General features: G+C 41.5%; 1 protein-coding gene across 1 annotated transcript in view; it reads left to right on the forward strand.

The window, feature by feature from the left end:
* The first annotated feature begins 14,266 nt into the window (after positions 1–14,266).
* Positions 14,267–19,736, forward strand: part of PDE6D (phosphodiesterase 6D) — a 61,758-nt gene continuing 56,288 nt past the window's right edge. Inside the window, exon 1 of the mRNA XM_004389498.3 lies at positions 14,267–14,530. Within this exon, the coding sequence (XP_004389555.1) occupies positions 14,481–14,530 (50 nt within the window). The 5' untranslated portion in view covers positions 14,267–14,480. The remainder of the gene's footprint in view (positions 14,531–19,736) is intronic.

Below are 19,736 nucleotides of genomic sequence, written 5' to 3' on the forward strand. Positions count from 1 at the left end.
TTTAGACTTCTAGCCTGCTAGACTGTGAGAGAATGAATTTCTCTGTGTTAAAGCCATCCACTTGTGGTATTTCTGTTATAGCAGCACTAGATAACTAAGACGTGTATGAATAATTGACATTTTAGAATGGTCACTATAGTTGCTATAAAGAATGGATTAGATGTGGAGAGAGTTGGAGGCAGGGAACCTGGGAGGTGGCTGATATATTCCAGATAAGAGACTAAGATTTTGAACAAAGGTAGTGGCAATTGGGGATGGAAAAGAGGGAACATTGCTGGGGATGTTTAGGCCACAGGACCTCTAAGACTTGGTGGCCAGTTGAATGCAGGGAGAGGGAAAGAGGATGTCACCCAGGATTCTGGCTTGGGTGGCCAGTAGCTGGCTGGCTGGAGGTGGTATAAGTAAACAGGGCTGCAGAGGAAGAGGGGCAAATTTGGGAATGAGAGGAAGACAACTGAGTTCAGTCTGAGCCTACTGAATTTGTCTGGGAGGCAGATGGGCAGACTGGCGCTCAGGAGAGAGAGATCTGAGCTAGAGACGCAGATTTCAGAGATCAGTGTGTGGACCGTAACTGAAGCTCTCAGTGGGTGTGCTGGTGAGTGAGGCAGATACAGAAAATAGAATCCAGAGAAAACCAGTGAGGAGGCCAGTTGAATACAGTCCACCTGAAAAGGAGAAGGATCAGGAATAGTCAGAGTTGGAGGAAACAAGCAAAGAGTGGGGTCCCCGACACCAGGGAGGAGAGAACATCCGAGGGCGTAATCAACCCATGGAAGGCTGCAGAGAAGTCAGGCAAACAAAGAACTGAAAAGATCCCATGGGATTTTGCAGCAAGGGGAAGACATTAGTGACTGCAGTTAGAGCAGTTTCAGAAGGGCAGAGCGAGGAAGGAGCGCAGATGGAGCCAGGGAGGATGGACAAGCTTGGGTGTGACAGATAAGACACAGCAACAGCTGAAGGGAAGTAGGGTCCAGGAGGGAAGATGGGAGACCTGAATAGGTGATATACACGGAGACAGGACTTGAAAGAACCACACCAAAACATTAACAGTGTCCTCTCTGAGTGATGGGAATAGAAGTATTTCTATACATTTCTGGCTTTTTCCAAAATTTCTATTAGGGTTTTACTTCGATCAACAGATTCCCTTGTAAAATGCAAATATCTTCCCAGAAGATTATCAGCTGTTCATACCTTTGTGTGAATTATTTAACTCAGAGCATTTTTTACCTTCTCAGAAGACTAACTACAGAGGCCAACTGAGAATTTAAGGTTTTTTCATTATGGCTGAGGTAGCAGAAGGGGAACTTGGGCATTGGTGGTATTTCTGAGGCCACAGCTGGATCTGTGAGTAGAAATTAATCCTTATCAAGACAGAACTAGTCTACAGGTTGGCCGGTCTAAAGTGAGCCTGTCTCTATGGGGATATAACCCAAAAAAACCAAACTGGTTGCCGTCAAGTAAATTCCAACTCATAAGGAGGTGGGGGAAAAAAATCTTTACCAGACAAGATACAAGAGCAAGATTAGTCCAAAGGACTAATGGACCACAACTACCATGGCCTCCATCAGACTGAGTCCAGTACAACTAGATGGTGCCCGGCTACCACCACTGACTGGTCTGACAGGGATCACAACAGAGGGTCCCGGAAAGAGCTGGAGAAAAATGTAGAACAAAATCCTAACTCACACAAAAAGACCAGATTTACTGGCCTGACAGAGACTGGAGAAACCCCGAGAGCATGGCCCCCAGACACCCTTTTAGCTCAGTAATGAAGTTACGCTGGAGGCTCACTGTTCAGGCAAAGATTAGACAGCCCCATAAAACAAAACAAGACTAATGGGGCACAAGAGTCTAGGGACAAGGACTAGAAGACAGGAGGGGACAGAAAAGCTGATAATAGGTTGAGAAGGGACAGTGTTGACATGTTGTGGGGTTGTTAACTATTGTCATAAAACAATGCGTGTAGTAATTGTTTAATGAGAAACTATTTGTTCTGTAAACCTTCATCTAAAGTGCAATAAATTAAAAAAAAAAAATCTTTACCAGAACTCCTCCCAGGGAGAGTGCTGAGGTGGTTGAACCGAATCTTTTGATAGGCTGCTTGAGCGGGGATAGTCCTTGCGCATCACCACCCTTCCAAACCCATTGCAGTAAAATCAATTCCGATTAATAGTGACCCTATAGAACACAGTAGAGCTGCCCCATAGGGTTTCCAAGGCTGTCATCTTTTTGGAAGCAAACTGCCACATCTTTCTCCTGTGGAGTCGCTGGTGGGTTCAAACCATGGATCTTTCAGTTAATAGCTGAGCACTTAGCCACTGTGCCACCAGGGCGCCTTCCAGTAATCACAGGTGGTTACTAAATGCCTTCTAAGGAGGAAAGTGAGGGTGCATCTGTGAACCACAGGCTTTTGTTTGGTGGGTGGGTGGGTATGCAAGAGCTACCCTGGTCCTTCTCACGCTGCTCAGTGCTTAGTGCTTCTACATAAATAACCGAGAAATATTCAAGGACTCCGCGAAGGACAGCTCTCCTAGCACTCCCAGTTTGTAAAGTTTCCAGCAGTGCCTCCACTTCCTCCAGAATGATGTCCAGATCCCAAGGCCGCAGTTAAAGGTCTTGGTGGTGGACCTCATTCCCACCCTTCCAGCTTTGTCTCACAGCACAAACTCCAGGCCTTCCCATACGCAGCACCACCTGCACTTTCCCTCCCTCACACCAGGGCCTGCGCTCAAGCTTGCTCTCCCCTTTGCAATGCTCTTCTCTCATATTTGCCTGTTAAAATCCTACCAACCCGGTAGGCAAAAATTTCCTAAACTGGAAGCAAAAAGCACTAACATAAAAGAAGACACTGAGTGGAAAACATTTGTGGCAGTTCCTCAAAAAGCTCAAAATAGAACTACCACATGACCCAGCAATTTCACTCTTAGGTATATACCCGAAAGACTTGAAAGCAGAGACTTGTACACCAGTGTTCATTGCAGCACAATTCACAACAGCCAAAAGGTGGAGACAATCTAAATGCCCATTAATGAATGAATAAACAAAATGTGGTACATACATACAATGGAATACTATTCAGCCAGTAGGAGAAATGAAGTCTTGATACTTGCTACAATATAGATGGAGCTGGAAGACATTATGCTAAGTGAAATAAGTCAATCACAAAAGGACAAATATTGTATGCTCCCACTTATATACAAAGACAAGAAAAGGCAAATGTATAAAGACCAAAGTTTATTAGTGGTTACCAAGGGTGGAAGGAAGAGGGAAAGGGGAAGTTAATGGTGATAGAAATATCTCATTTTTTAAGGGCAGGGTTGCACAGCTGATTATGATAATTGCTGTCAATAAGTTGTACACCTGTAAAAAGATGAATTGGCATAAGTTATGTAATAGACATATTTACAACAACAACAAAAAGAGTAGCTATGGAGGCTGCTTATGTACAACCAAAAACCTCATGGGATTTGGTTTCTTAGTTCAGAGGTTTAGGGTTTCATGGGACATCCCAGTTAATTAGCTTAATGACATGTTTAGTGTTTCTGTTCTACCTCCTAGTTTGATGGGTAATGCCTGGGGTCTTAAAAGCTTGCAGGTGGCCATCCAAGGCTCAACAATTGTTCTCTATTTGCCTAGAACAACAGAGGATGATGGAGAGTCAGGAATAGGAGGAGGATATGGAATGTGGGGCTAATTGCCTCCATGAACAATTGCCTTTTTTGTTATGAGACCAGAAGAACTGGATGGTGCCCAGCTACCATTACTGAAAATTTTGATCAAAAATTCCATAGAAGAATCCTGATCAAAAGGGGGAAAATGCAGATCAGAATTTCAAATTCTTATGGACTCCAGACTTTCTGAAGCCAACGGGGCTGGATGAACCCCTGAAACTACTGCCCATATATAATCTTTAAAACTTAAACCAAAAATATTCCTTAAAGTCTTCTTAAAACAAAACAATAGTTTAACTAGTGAAAAAAAGGTCTACCTCAAGCATTATGCTTTGTTAAGAACTATCTACATGGGATCAAATTGACAACAGCAACTCAAAAGATTAGACAGGAATCTTAGGGGGCACTGAATTTATGTTAATGGATGAGGAACAACTTAGAAAAGGAGAGTGAGAATGGTTACACAACTCAAAGAATGTAATCAATGTCTACATGTACTGAATTGTACATGTAGAAACTTGAGTTGGTGTGTTTTGCTGTGTTTATTCTCAACAACAACAAGAAAAGACACTGACCTACTGCATTACATTAAAATAAAAAAAATCTGTTACTCAAAAGACACTATTCAGAAAGCGAAAAGACAAGCCAGAGGCTTGGAGAAGATACAGTAAAACCTGTGAAAGACAGAACCTGTGTAAGGTGGAAATCTGTCAGAGAAGGAAAACTCAAATATTTTCCACTAATAGAGAGTAATAGAAAAGTGGTAAGGCTGCACCCTGTCAAAAGCAGAAAACTTGTGAGACCCAGAAAAACAAGGCAGTCACAGGTTTAACTGTAGCTGAAATACCAAAGAACTCCATATCCAGACTATATAAAGAACTACACATCGAGGAGATTCAATAAAAGAGTGGGCATAAGACTTGAACAGGCACTTCACAAAAGAGGGCATCCAAATGGCCAGTAAACAACAGCAACAACAATAAAAAAAAACCCACTGCCGTTCAGTTGTTTCAGACTCACAGTGACCCTGTAGGTCAGAGTAGAACTGCCCCATAGGGTTTCCAAGGCTATAATCTTTACAGAAGCAAATTGCCACATCTTTCTCCTGCAGAGCGGCTGGCTAGTGGGTTCAAATCGCTGATATTTCAGTTAGCAGCTGAGTGCTTAACCACTGTGCCACCAGGGCTCCTAAATGGCCAGTAAGCCTGTGGAAAGGGGCTTAACATTAGGAAAATGTAAATTTTATTTAAAAAGCCATGAGATACTACTATTGGCTGAATGGCTAAGATTAGAAAGAATGACCATACTCTATATTTACATGGATAAGGAGCATGAGAACTCTCTTACATTGCTGATAAGAATGTAAATTGGTACAATCACTGTGGCAAACTACTTGGAAATATTTACTAAGGCTGATTATATGTATACCCTACAAGCCAGCAACTCCACTTCTAGAAATGAGTGCACATGCCCACAAAGAGACACATATAAAAACGCTCATTGCAGCTTTGTTAATAGTAGCCAAAAACTGAAGACAACCTGAATGTGCATCAACAGCAGAAAAGATAAATAAATTACAGTATATACATACAATGGAATTAAAAAAAAAAAAAACTCGTTGCCATTGAGTCGATTCCGACTCATAACGACCCTATAGGAGAGAGTAGAACTGCCCCATAGGGTTTCCAAGGCTGTAAATCTTTATGGAAGCAAACTGCTACACCTTTCAACAGTGGGTCTGAACTGCCGACCTTTCGGTTAGCAGCCAAGCGCTTAACCACTGCGCCACTAGGGCTCCTATACAGTGGAATACCACTCAGCAATTAGAAAAACCAAAAACAATAGCTGTTGCTACACGACATGGATGAATCTCACAAAAATACTGATGAACCAAAAAAACCAGACAAGGAAGATGACATGCTGTATGGTTACATTTAAATGAAATTCAAGAACAGACAAAAATTAATCTATGGTGAGACTCAAATGAAGTATTATCTGGGGATGGGAAGATGCAGTACTGATTGGAAAGGGACCCAAGGGGTGTTGGAAATGGTCTATATTTTTATTTGGGTGGCGATGACACCGGTGTATACATCTGTGAAAATTGTCTCCTTACTCTGTATATTTTACCTTACCAGCAAAAAAATTTTTAAGTAGAAAAAAATCCTACTCATTCTTCAAGTTCAAATGCCACTCCTCCACAAAGTTTTGCCACCTGAAATAAATCTCTCCATCAGGACCTCTGTAGCATTCTGACATCATTTCTTTCATGCCGTTTATCACACTCTACCTTGAATCTCAGTGGTGTCTCTTTATTTCCCTAACTAGATGGTTCTTCCTGGTGGCAAGGACCATGTCTTTCACATTCAACCCCCATCCACCACCACCACCCACTGCCATTCAAAGTGGATTCCAACTCACAGCGACCCCATAGGGTTTCCATGACTATAAATCTCTACGGAAGCAGGCTGCCACATCTTTCTCCCGCGGAGCCAGTTGGATTTGAACCACTGACCTTCCGGTTAGCACTCAATCACTTTAACCACTGTGCCACCAGGGCTCCTTTTTACCCCATGTTGTTGTTATTGTTGTTAGGTGCCATCGAGTTGGTTCTGACTCATGGCGACCCTATGTACAACAGAACAAAACACTGAATGTTCCTGTGTCATCCTCCTAATCAATGTTATGCTTGAGCCTGTCGTTGCAGCCACTGTGTCAATCTATCTTGTTGAGGCTCTTCCTCTTTTTTGCTGATCCTCTAATTTACCAAGCATGATGTCCTTCTCTAGGGACTGGTCCTTCCTGACAACATGTCCAAAGTATGTGAGATGAAGTCTCACTGTCCTTCTTCCAAGGCGCATTCTGGCTGTACTTCTTCCAAGACAGTTAATACGAGCATTATTCAAATTTACGCACCAACCACTAAGGCCAAAGATGAAGAAATTGAAGATTTTTACCAACTACTGCAATCTGAAATTGATCGAACATGCAATCAGGCTGCATTGATAATTACTGGTGATTGGAATGTGAAAGCTGCAAACAAAAAAGCAGCTAAGACTCCATTAATAACCTGACCTCCATAAGCCCCCACTCTGACTGGTGGGCCACAGTGACATTTGGGTCTCCTGGAATTAGTGTCAGCTCAGAGCCAGTATTCAGTAATCTCTGAATAGCCTAATTACTTCTTTTCAACAATGAACAATCACTCTCTTAAAAGGCTGTAGACCCCTTTCCGGAAGGCTAGGAGAAAGATAAACAGTACAAAGTTTTGGGAGTGTAGTGGGGTTCTTCCTCAAGGGGACCCAGCCTCTCCTTCATTCAAGAGGTTGTTGGTCTGTAAACTGGCTCAAGTCTGGGAATTGAGGGGCCATGACCCTCTATTCTGGTGATTCAAGTTATACTGCCATTCACTTGACCTAGAATTCTTCTGCTTCTACAGATCAAATAAATATTTAGTAGATTTCCTAGCTATTTCACTCCTAGGGACACCATGACTAAGCAGCCAACGCCATAAGTCCATGTAAGTCGGAATATTCTGATTACTGCTTTGACTCTGCTGTCCACTACGGTAACCACACCCACGCTGTCTTTGTCGATTGAGTGCTGCCACTTGGCCCTTACCACCACGGGGTCCAATCAGCCCCATTGTAGTTAGGTGTTTTAATTCAGTTAGGGAAGTTTCCACTATCAAATCTGACTTGCATAAAATAGCAATTCAAGGATGCTGGGGCCTCCTTCACAAATTTGTTCCTCACCGTTTTGGTAAAAGGCGTGTCCTCTGGGCACTCCATATGTGGGTCTGTGGGTCTAACCCGAAAAATCCAGTCTAACATGCCAATTTTCCTAAGGCTTTGGATTCCTTCTTCTACAGTATACCAAGGCGGGTCTGGTACTTCAACCTGATTTAGTGTAGGCCATCGCGTAATCCATGCTTCAGCAAACCAACCAAATAAACTATTAGATCTTTTCCTAAGCTCTTGAGCTGAAACTTTGAATAAAGAATCTGTGCTTAATGGGCCCATATGAGTAAACTCAAACTGATCCAACTTTATGTTCCTTGCACCATTATCCCACACCCTTAATAGCCATTCCCACACATATTCCCCAGATTTCTGTTTGTATTAACTGTCTTCTTTGTAGGCATATGGGTATTATCCTATTACTGACAGCATTGTACTTCAGGATAGATCCTGCAATGTTATTTTTGACAATGAATGCAAGCAGCCATTCCTCTTCAAGTTGTCATTCCCAGCATAGTAGACCATATGATTGTCTGGTTCAAAATGGCCAATACCAGTCCATTTCAGCTCACTAATGCCTAGGATATCGATGTTTATGCATTCCATTTCATTTTTGATGATTTCCAATTTTCCTAGATCCATACTTTGTACATTCCATGTTCCAATTATTAACGCAAGTTTGCAGCTGTTTCTTCTCATTGTAAGTCATGCCACATCAGCAAATGAAGGTCCTGAAAGCTTGACTCCATCCGTGTCATTAAGGTTGACTCTACTTTGAGGAGGCAGCTCTTCCCCAGTCGTCTTTTGAGCACCTTCCAACCTGAGGGGCTCATCTTCCAGCACTATATCAGACAACGTTCCACTGCTATTCATAAAGTTTTCACTGGATAGTGCTTTTCTGAAGTAGACTGCCAGGTCCTTCTTCCTAGTCTGTCTTAGTCTGGAAGCTCAGCTGAAACCTGTCCACCAGTGGTGACCCTGTTAGTATTTGAAAATCAGTGGCATAGCAACACACAAGCCCCCACAGTATGACAAACTGACAGACGTGTGGGAGTTGAAGACATTATGCTGAGTGAAATAAGTCAACACAAAAGTACAAATACTGTATGACCTCACTTATATAAAAAGACCAAAAAAGGCAAATTATAAAGACAAAAGTTTCTTAGTGGTTACCAAGGGTGGGAGGGAGGGGGAAAGGGGAAGTTAACAGTGATAGAAATACCATATTTATTAAGGGCAGGGTGGCACAGCCAATTATTGCAATTGCTGTCAATAAGTTGACAATGAATAAGAAAGACTGAAGAAGAACTGACACCTTTGAATCATGGTGTTGGCAAAGAACATTGAATATACCACGGATTGTCAAAAGAAGGAACGAATCTGTCTTGGAAGAAGTACAGCCAGAATGCTCCTTAGAAGCAAGAATGGTGAGACTTCATCTCACACACTTTGGACATGTTATCAGGAAGGATCAGTCCCTGGAGAAGGAGGGCATCATGCTTGGCAGAGGGTCAGCAAAAAAGAGGAAGATCCTCAACGAGATGGACTGACACAGTGGCTGCAACAATGGGCTCAAGCTTAACAACAATTGTGAAGATGGTGCAGGCCTACACTGTTTTGTTCTGTTGTACACAGGGTCGCTATGAGTCAGAACCAACTCAACAGCACTTAACAACAACAACAAGCTCAGCTTTAGCTCAGAGTGGTTCCAGTGGGTCCCCCAAGCCCATCCTGTAATGATTTCTCCAGTTCCAGAATGCATAATTGGAACAGATATACTCAGTAACTGGCAGAACCCACACATTGGATCCCTGACAAGTGGAGTAAGGGCTGTTATGGTAGGAAAAGCCAAGTGAAAGCCATTAGAACTGTCCTTACCTAGAAAAATATTAAATGAAAAGCAATACTGCATTCCTGGAGGGATTGCTGAGATTACTGGCACCATCAAGGACATGAAGGATGCAGGGGTAGTGATTCCCACCACATCCCCATTCAACTCGCCTATCTGGCCTGAGCAAAAAACAGATGGATCTTGGAGAATGACAGTGCATTATCAAAAACTTAACCAGGTAGTAACTCTAATTGCAGCTGCTGTTCCAGATGTGGTTTCATTGCTTGAGCAAATTAATACATACATCTCCTGGTAACTGGTATGCAGCTACTGATCTGGCTAATGCCTTTTTCACCATACTCTCCATACCTGTTTCAAAGGACCACCAGAAGCAGTTTGCCTTCAGCTGGCAAGGCCAGCAATACACCTTTACTGTCCTACCTCATAGGTATATCAACTTTCCAGCTCTCTGTCATAATTTAGTCCACAGGGACCTTGGTTGCCTTTCCCTTCCACAAGACACCACACTGGTCCATTACATTGATGACATCATGCAGATTGGACCTAGTAAGGAAGAAATGTCAGTGACTCTGGACTTATTGGTAAAACATTTGTGTGCTAGAGGTGCCTTCCACCTCAGTGAAATTTCTAGGAGTCCTGTGGTGTGGGGCATGTCGAGATACCACTTTCATTTAATGGTGGAGTAGGAAAAGCCAAGTGGAAGCCATTAGAACTGCCCCTACTTAGGAAAATACTAAATATCTCAACATTCCTTCTAAAGTGAAGGATAAGTTATTGCATCTGGCTCCTTCCACAACTAAAAAGGAGGCACAATGCCTAGTGGACCTCTTTGGATTTTGGAGGCAACATGTTCCTCATTTGGGTATGCTACTCCAGCCTATTTATCCAGTGACTTGAAAAGCTGCTAGTTTTGAGTGGGGCCCAGACCAAAAGAAGGCTCTGTAACAGATTCAAGCTGCCATGCCAGCGGCTCTGCCACTTAGGCCATATGATCCGGCTGATCAATGGTGTTTGAAGTGTCAGTGGCAGATAGGGATGCTGTTTGGAGTCTTTGGCAGCTCCCTAGAGCAAAGCCTGCCATCTTCTGCAGATAAATACTCTCCTTTTGAGAAACAGCTTTTGGCTTGTTACAGGGCCTTAGTAGAGACTGAAAACACAACAAAACAAATTCTGCTGAATACTGATTATCAAGCAGTACACTGTTGCAGAAGCATTAGCAAGAAACAAATAAATGACTGAAACATTAGCAAGAAACAAATAAATAACTCTGGTACTCAGAAATATCGCTGAGTACCAGAGATCAATTTCATATAATCACATACTACACCATCCCTGACAAACTTGAATCTTGCATGAAAAGAAGGGTCAACGTATGTGAAGTTCTTTCAAATAGATTTCCCTTCTTAAACAACATGGATGCACCTGATGAAGAATGCATAAAGGCATCCAAGAAATTAGTGCAAGCTTATCCTGATGACTTAAATATAAACCTTTATGAAGAAGCACAATAATCTCATTCTTAGATGAGAACTAAGTTTACAGATTTAGGAAAAACAAATTTTACTCATGTAGGCATGTATGATTCCATAATAGAAGATAAAATACAATGTGTATTTCCCAATGTTGAAATTGCTTTACACATATTTCTAACTTTAATGGTCACCAACTGCACAACAGAATGCTCATTTTCATCCCTGAAGAGACTCAAAAACCCTCAGCATACAACAATGATTCAAGAAAGACTCAATTCATTATCCTTATTATGTATGGAAGTAGACATTGTTCAGCAGCTTAATTGTGATGAAATCATTGAAGAATCTGTAAGAGCAAAGAATAGAAATAAACGTTTTTAATTATGTTAGAGGTGAAAGATCTATCTAAAAATAAAAATATAGTAATTTGTTGTAATATTTGTTTTCTGATCATTAAATTTTCTTTTATGACTTTTTTCATTTGTTCTTTATAATTATAGCATTTATTATAAAACATGCATCAAAATTGAAGTATGAGCCGTTTAAAACAAAATTAATGGGCCAATTTTTCATTGTGGGTGATCAACAGAATTTTACATTCATTGTTGAAACAACTAAGTTAACTGACTTATTTTCTTTGTTGTAGAATATGTGGAATATTGTTTGTAGAAAATGTGGTATGTAGCATAAATCTTAGCTGCCCCGCATCCACTCAAAATTTTATAATCTAGTTCATCTCATTCCATTAAACTGGCATACACCACTTTTGCGTTCAGTATTATAGTCATATTTAAAAAGAAGTTACATCACAGACAACTAAGACACACACGCACACATTATTGTTAGGTGCTGTCAAGTCGACTCATAGCAACCCTATGTACAACAGAATGAAACAGTGCCCAGTCCTGCGCCACCCTCACAATTGTTATGCTTCAGCCCATTGCTGCAGCCACTGTGTCAGCCCATCTCGTTGAGGGTCTTCCTCTTTTCCACTGATGCTCCACTCTACCAAGCATGATGTCCTTCTTCAGGGACTAGCCCCTTCTGATAATATGCCCAAAGTATGTGAGACATGGTCTCGCCATCTTCTCTTCTAATGAGGATTCTGGCTGAATTTCTTCGAAGACAAATTTGTTTGTTCTTCTGGCAGTACATGATATATTAAATATTCTTCACCAACATCATAATTCCAAGGCATCAATTCTTCTTCGGTCTTCCTTATTCATCATCCAGCTTTCACATGCATATGAGGCGATTGAAAATACCACAGCTTGGGTCAGGCCCACCTTAGTCCTTAAACTGACATCTTTGCTTTTTAACAGTTTAAAGAGATCTTTTGCAGTAGATTTGCCCAATGTAATGCATCATTTGATTTCCTGACTGCTGCTTCCATTGGCGTTGATTGTGGATCCAAGGAAAATGAAATCTTTGACAACTTCAATCTCTTCTTCATTTATTGTGATGTTGCTTATTGGTCCAGTTGTGAGGATTTTTGTCTCCTTTATGTGAGGTGTAGTCATACAGAAGGCTGCGGTCTTTGATATTCATCAGTAAGTGCTTCAAGTCCTCTTCACTTTCAGCAAGCAAGGTTGTCATCTACATATCTCAGGTTGTTCAAGAGTCTTCCTCCAATCCTGATGCCCTGTTCTTCTTTATATAGTTCAGCTCCTTGGATTATTTACTCTGCATACAGACTGAATAAACATGGTGAAAGGATACAACCCTGATGCATGCTTTTCTTGACTTTAAACCATGCAGTATCCCTTTGTTCTGTTCGAACAACTACCTCTTGGTCTAAGTACATGTTCCTCATAAGCACAATAAAGTGTTCTGGAATTCCCTTCTTCACAACGTTATCCATAATTTGTTATGATCCACACAGTTGAATGCCTTTGCACAGTCAATAAAACACAGGTAAACATCTTTCTGCTATTCTCTGCTTTCAGCCAAGATCCATCTGACATCAGCAATGATATCCCTTGTTCCACACCTTCTTCTGAATCCGGCTTCAATTTCTGGCAGTTCCCTGTCGATGTACTGCTGCAACCGCTTTTGAATGATCTTCAGCAAAATTTTACTTGCGTGTGATATGAATGATATTGTTCCATAATTTCCACATTCTCTTGGATCACCTTTCTTTGGAATGGGTACAAATATGGATCTCTTCCAGTTGGTTGGCCAGGGAGCTGTCTTCCAAATTTCTTGGCATAGATGAATGAGCACTTCCAGTGCTGCATCCATTTGTTGAAACATCTCAGTTGGAATTCCGTCAATTCTGGGAGCCTTGTTTTTTGCCAATGCTTTCAGTGCAGCTTGGACACGTATATATATACGTGTATATATACCCACGGCCCTCAAGTGGATTCTGACTCATAGCAATCCTATAGGACAGAGTAGATCTGCTCCATATGATTTCCAAGGCTGTAAATATTTACAGAAACAGAGTATCATATCTTTCTCTCCAGGAGTGACTGGTGAGTTTGAAAGGCTGACCTTTTGGTTAACAGCCGAGCGCTTTAATCATTGCGCCACCAGGGCTCCACCATGTATAAATATAAATCACATATCCCGATAGACTGTGTGAGTAAACAGAGGAAGGGGCACCGCAGATTATCAGAGTTTAGGTCCCTCACATGCTTTAATGCAGCTCTGGACACAGGGCCAATTCTAACTCTGTCCCAGCTTCCTATGACCTATGGCCAATCTCTTTGCCTCCTGGGCCTCAGTTTCCTCATATGTAAAACAACAGGGGTTGGATTAGCAAATTCTCTTAAGTCCCTAACTGTATTGATATTCTGAATTTATAGTCAATATATCTCCCAGTCCAATGCATGAACACACCAGAAACCCCTGCAAACCAAGTAAAAGACGCCCCAGACCAACACACAAGCACAATTTGAAGCAGTCATTTTGTTGGTCTCTTTCATGGTTAAATCAGTGTGGTTTTTTTTGTTGTTTGCAGCCTTACCGTGATTTGCAGGAGAATGCTGAGTTCCATGTAAAGAGAAGTTAGCTTTCTGTGGGCTGTCGTCTTCATTTCAAGGTGAAGATGGTCTTCCTGCCTGGTCTCAAATCTCGGATTCAGAAACTAGGGAGACTTAATGACCGGTTTATGTATTCGCGCACACTCGGGCACGCTGGAGTCTAAGTTACTGAGAAACGGAGTGCATGGAATGCTGGGATTTGTAGTCCCTGGGGGCCTCTTTGTTGCTTACTGGGATCTGTGGTTCCCCGGGAGCGCCCGTGGAATGCTGGGAAATGTAGTCTCGGCCGCATCGCATAGTGCAACCGGCCTTCATCTCAAAGCCCTAGTGTGCCCAGCGGCGGGAGCAGGCCCTTGGAGTCCTTGAAGCCAACTCTCCCCTGGGGCAAACTCCAGGCAACAACTCCAGGTGAAAAAAAAAAAAAAAAAATTTGTCCTAAGGGACTTCCCCGAGAGGTCTCTTCCCACTGACGCTCCCCGTCACCCTGCGAAGTCGCTGTATCTTTTTATTGGCTGATCAGGATGCCAATCGCCGAGGCGGGCTCTCCATTGGCTGCGGGGCGGGCGCTCGGAGGCTAGGGGGAAGGAGAAGGGATAAGGAGCGGGAGCTGAGAGGAGGGAGAGGCCGGTCCGGATCTGGCTGCTGCCGCTGTTCGCCCGAGGTCTCCAGTCGGGCTGCGGCTCCTTCCTCGGCTCCTCGGCATCGTCTGCGAGGCTCCGCCGGGCCAGCGTGTGACAGCCGCGGGCGGCGGCCGCCGCATCATGTCAGCCAAGGACGAGCGGGCCAAGGAGATCCTGAGGGGCTTCAAACTGTATCCGCCCGGGAGTGGGGCGGGGCGGGGCCGGGAGGACCGGGAGGCAGCCGCTCCCTGAGGAGACCAGCCGGGACCGGGTCCGCGCCGAGTGAGCACCCGACAAGGGCGGCGGGAGGGGCGAGCACAGGACGGCGTCCCGGGCCCCCCGCAGGACGGGCGCTGGAGGCGGGCCGAGGGGCGCCCTGAGGGAGGAAGGGGACGTTGATAGGAGCCCGGGGGTGGAGGCGCGGGAGCCCCGGGAATTGGGCCGGCAGAGGCGCCAGGCGTCGGAAATGGGTGTCGTGAAGACCCGCTGGGTTCCGAGCTCCAGCCGGGACCCCGAGGTCGGCAGGGGCTGCGGCCCGCAGCGGGTGGATGGCGTGGTAAGCCCCCTCGAAGCCCAGGAGCCTCGTTGGCGGGAAGCCCACGGGGGAACTGGGAAGGTGACTTGGAGGGAGTGACCTAGTGTGGGACAAATGTGAAGGCTTGTGTTCGACTCTCCGAGCCCCCTCCCCGCCCCCGCCTTGTTACTTCTCTTCCTCACTTGTGGCTTCTTCCAGGGCCGGAGTAGAGGAAGGTGGGCAGGAGAAGTCCGAGATCGACCTTATCTTAACTCTCTCTTGGCCTTTTGAGGCATTGGATGGTCACTACTTCTCCTCTCAGCTCTTCTGTTTTGTTTCCAGAAAAAATGAGGACCCTAAACTGTGTGTGAGATACCTTGATACGCTTTAGGTTTGCACTGGGACTCCTAGCAAAGGTGTCTTGGCTTGCTCCTAAGTTTCGGAAACGCGTAGGCATGGTGGAGCTGTCCAGCAATGATTTGATAACTCTGGGGATACGGTAGGCTATAGTAGGGTATAGAAATCATTGCCGCAGGCCTGTTGTGATATCACTTTTACCACCTTCTCTCTTTAATGCACTAAGAAAGCCCGTGTTTTCATGGAGTGTTTATCTGCAACCATATGCTGCAGATAAAAAATACATTCTTGTGTGTGCCAATTTTACATTTTCTTGCTCACCTTAATCTCTTGTTACATCCAATCCATACAGTGTGGAACAGTCTTAAATTTCTCTCACTGAAAATGTAGCCATCACTTCAGGACTTTCCCCCTGGAGGTTTAGTCAAGCACAGTTCTCTGAGCTGGTCATTATGTTTTCTCAGTGCCCATTTCACCCCTGCAAATTTGAATTACTTGGTCTTAATCAGAAGACAAGTTGGTAGTAATTTTTAGGACACAAAATGAGAAACAGGTACAGGAAGTTTTGGATGTATAAATGACATTTTTTAAATGGAAGCTGACCTGATATGCTTTTTCTTTTTAATTGAGTGCTGTATCACTTTTGCATACTGCCCTTCATGATAAATTTTTATTACTTTTCTATAGTGAATTTTAGTAACAGCCTTTTTTATGTGGCTCCATGTACCTTTCTCTTCATAATGAAGCCTGTAAAGTAGATAGGGATGACTGTAGTGTTAGCAAAGCTCTGACATGAGTTTTATTTTTCCCTTAAGTAATTTATATTATTTAACATGTATGCTGTAGACAGTAAACCAGAGGCTGTGGAGAGCTGAGAGGTTTCAGAAAGAATACTTCTGTCTGATTGGAATTAACTTAATGCTGAAAACAAGAAAGGGTCTTTTTAATGACTGCTGAACAAAGCAGACAGGGAAAGTTTGAGCTTGTCACCTTCAGTCTTGGCTCTTGAACCTATTGAGAAAGAAGCTGAGAGACAGATATGGAAAATAGTAGAAAACAGAACCTGTGTCAACCACTAAAAGAAAAAGTGAGTTTACCAATTCAGTGATGACATTACTGCATCTAGAAACAGGTTTTCATGGAAAGTTTGACCTGCGCTGACAAAATCCTTTAGCACAAGGGAAGCAGCCACGTGAAAAGGTTAGCATGGGAGCAATGGATTGATCATCCTCTGGTAGCTTTTACTGGTATTTGAGGATTAAGAGAGAAAAGGAAAGAAGGAGTTTTAGGATTTGGTAGTACCATCAAGAAACAATAAAATTAATGTTTTAGTAAGAAACTGACTATTGGCTGCCTTTTATTGAGTACATTGTTTTGCTGAACTTTCTGTAAGAATGATTTTATTACTACAGTAGGAAAGCTCCATTATACTCTCCCAGCAACAGTGTTGGCAATTCTCATTTTCCCACATCCAGTATGTCAGTCTTTTTATTTTTCCCAATTTAGACAATAAATGATATCTTGTTTTAGTGTGTATGTCCCTGGATTCCTAGATCTCTGGAAAAGTAATATAGATAGTGTTTAAGAGGCTGGACTCCTCTAGAGATATACTGTCTGTGTTGGAATCCCAGCCCTGCACCCCTGGTTGTTGTCCCTGAGCAACTTTTAAAACCTCTACCTCAATTTCATCAACTGAAAATGGGGATAAATAATAGTACCCACCTCACAGGGTTGTTGTGAAGATTAAAAGAGTTGGTATCTAAACCACTTAGAAAAGTACCTGATACGTAGTAGCCATTATGTGTTGTTGTTATTATTACTACTATAAAAGTTGGAGATCTGTTTGGTCATTTCTTGTTCTTCTGTTGATTGCTTATTAATATTGTTTATGCCCATTTTACTATTGAATTGTTTATTTTTCTTATTGCTTTATAGGTGTTCTTTATATATTTTAGTATTAATCCTTCGCCTGTTAGGTGTGTTGCAAATATTTTCTCTCAGTGTATTGCTTGTCTCTCTTTCTGTTATTGAACAAAATTTTTAAATTGTTGTCAAATTTGTCAATATTTTCTGTATGGCTTCTGCATTTTTGTGTCTTGTTTAAAAAGACCTTCTTATCCCAGTATTAATGAAATATCTTCCTATGTTTTCTTCTCTTTTTAATTAGCTCTTTCATCTATTTGCAGTGTCTTTGTATGTGTGATGCATGATAGAAATCTAACTTTTTCTGCTGTTTAGATAGCCAGTTATCCAATACTGTTTGCTAAGTAATTAGTCCATTGTTTCCCCACAGCTTTGAAATGCCATCTTTATCATATACTGAATTTCTATAAGGTGTGGGTTGATTTTTGGAATATTTGTGTTTTAATCCATTTGTCTCGTCCTGTGCTTGTACACATTCGTTTAATTATTACAGTTTTATTGTATGTTTTAGTATAGTTAACAGTATGAGCAGAGTGTGTGTTTAAAGTCATATTGTAAGGTCTTTATAAGTATTTATGTCTCTATTATTCACACAGAACCTTGCCTATATGCCCATAGTAGATACTCTAAAAGTATAAATAACATATTGCCTAAATCAGATATAATCTTTGCATCTGAGAGAATTCAGTATGAGCTTTTATATTTGCCTAAGTTGTTTCAAAAATAAATCATTTGTAAGATTACTTTCTCATATCACCTTCACCGCACCCCAGCTCGTACACATTAAAAGTCTTATATTTCTTTCTTGTTTGTTAAAAGCATAACATTTCCTAATTTTAAATTAAAGTTATGAATGAAATGTTACTTGGAGAACAAATGTGATTTTCCTGCAAAGATTTTGGATTTGATTATCATAAGTAGCTGATGGTTGCTATGAGTCAGAATTGACTCAATGGCAACAGGTTTGGTTTGGTGTTTTTTTAAGTAGCTAATAGAGAGATTGATGTTTGTATCCTCCTTCCTTCATTTCATTCATTCAACAAATATCTGTTGAGTGGTGATTATGTATAGGACACTTGTGCACTTGAAGGATACAAAAGTGAATTAGTCACAGTCCCTTCCTTCCAGAAGTTTAACCATCTTTATGTCTTTTTGGGAGGGATATCTTCAAACACAATGCATTTTTAAAAACAGTATTTAATATTTCTAACACAAATTCCAGCCACCCAGTAATAACCATTGTTAACATTTTAGTATGTCCTAGTGTAGCTAATATTTAATGTATTTGCTTTTATAAAAATGGAATCATAAATATTATTTCATAACTTGCTTTTTTTACTTAATAAATTTGACGTTCATAATTTTCAAGTTACTTTCAGTGACACAGATTTGTCACAGTCGTGTTATACTGCACAGTTATGCCTATTTACTATTCAAATTACTTTTTCCTCAGAGTAAATATACAACTTCTACAAATTAATATCAAGAAACTGACAGATTAGCTTAAGAAAGAATTATGCTTTTATAGTTTCTTTATCTTTAATCCATCTGGAATTTGCTTTATTTGTAAAATGTGAAGTAGTAATCTAAGTTTTTTTAATAGTTAGCTAATTTTCCTCCATTTCTTTATTTATCTATATTCCAGATATTAATATAATACCCAAAATGTAAATGACTGCTGCAAATCAATAAGATAATTAACTCAAAATGGACAAAGGATATGAACAGTTCACAAAAGAAAAAAAAATATAAATGACCAATAAATAAAGGGATGCTTAACCTTATTAAAATAAGTTATTCCTTTTTTCCCAATTAATTGACAAAAATTTAAAAGTTTATTAATATTCAGTGCAATTTTGGGGAGGAAGGAGCACTCTCATTCACTCTGTGTGTGTGTGTGTGCGCGCGCGCGTGTGTTTAGCCTTTATGGAGAGTAACTGGTATCTGTCAAAAGTTGACATGTCACCCCCCCCCAAAAAAAAAAAGTTGACGTGTAACTGCAGTAGAGCATAGTAGTTAAGAGCGTGGGCTCTGGGTTCAGACTGCCTGCGTCCACCATTGCGACCCGAGGCAGAGCACTCAGTCTCTTTGAGCTTGAGTTTCCCCTATCTGTAAAATGAAAGGCAACCTCAGAGGGTTGTTATGAGAAGTACGTGAGATTGCATATAAAAAAACCGAGTACAGTGCCTGGCACATAGTAAGTAATAAATGTTAACTGCTGTTAGTATTCACTTTATTAATAATTAATATTATTAATAATAACAGTAGTGTTAATATTACTGTACAGCCTTTTATTTCTCTGAGATATAACCAATACCATCATGCTATTCTCTTTTCTTACCAAGAAACTATAATCTTTCTGCTTTGCCTCTTTGAAGAAATGATTCTATTAATAAGCACTGATGTGTATACAGTATTTACCTTGTTGTATAGTGAGTAATCACACTCCAGTTTATGGTAGGTTAGCAAAAAGAACCAGTTTGGCTGGGAAGATTTCTGAAAGCACCATCATTCGTGTTCTTATATCCCCTCGCCATAGTTTGGTCCTGGATCCCCCATATCCTCTTTTTCATAACACCTTGTTCTTTGACTTTACCTCCAGT

The sequence above is a fragment of the Trichechus manatus genome, unplaced genomic scaffold (assembly GCF_000243295.1).
Source record: "Trichechus manatus latirostris isolate Lorelei unplaced genomic scaffold, TriManLat1.0 scaffold00249, whole genome shotgun sequence".
NCBI lineage: Eukaryota > Metazoa > Chordata > Mammalia > Sirenia > Trichechidae > Trichechus > Trichechus manatus.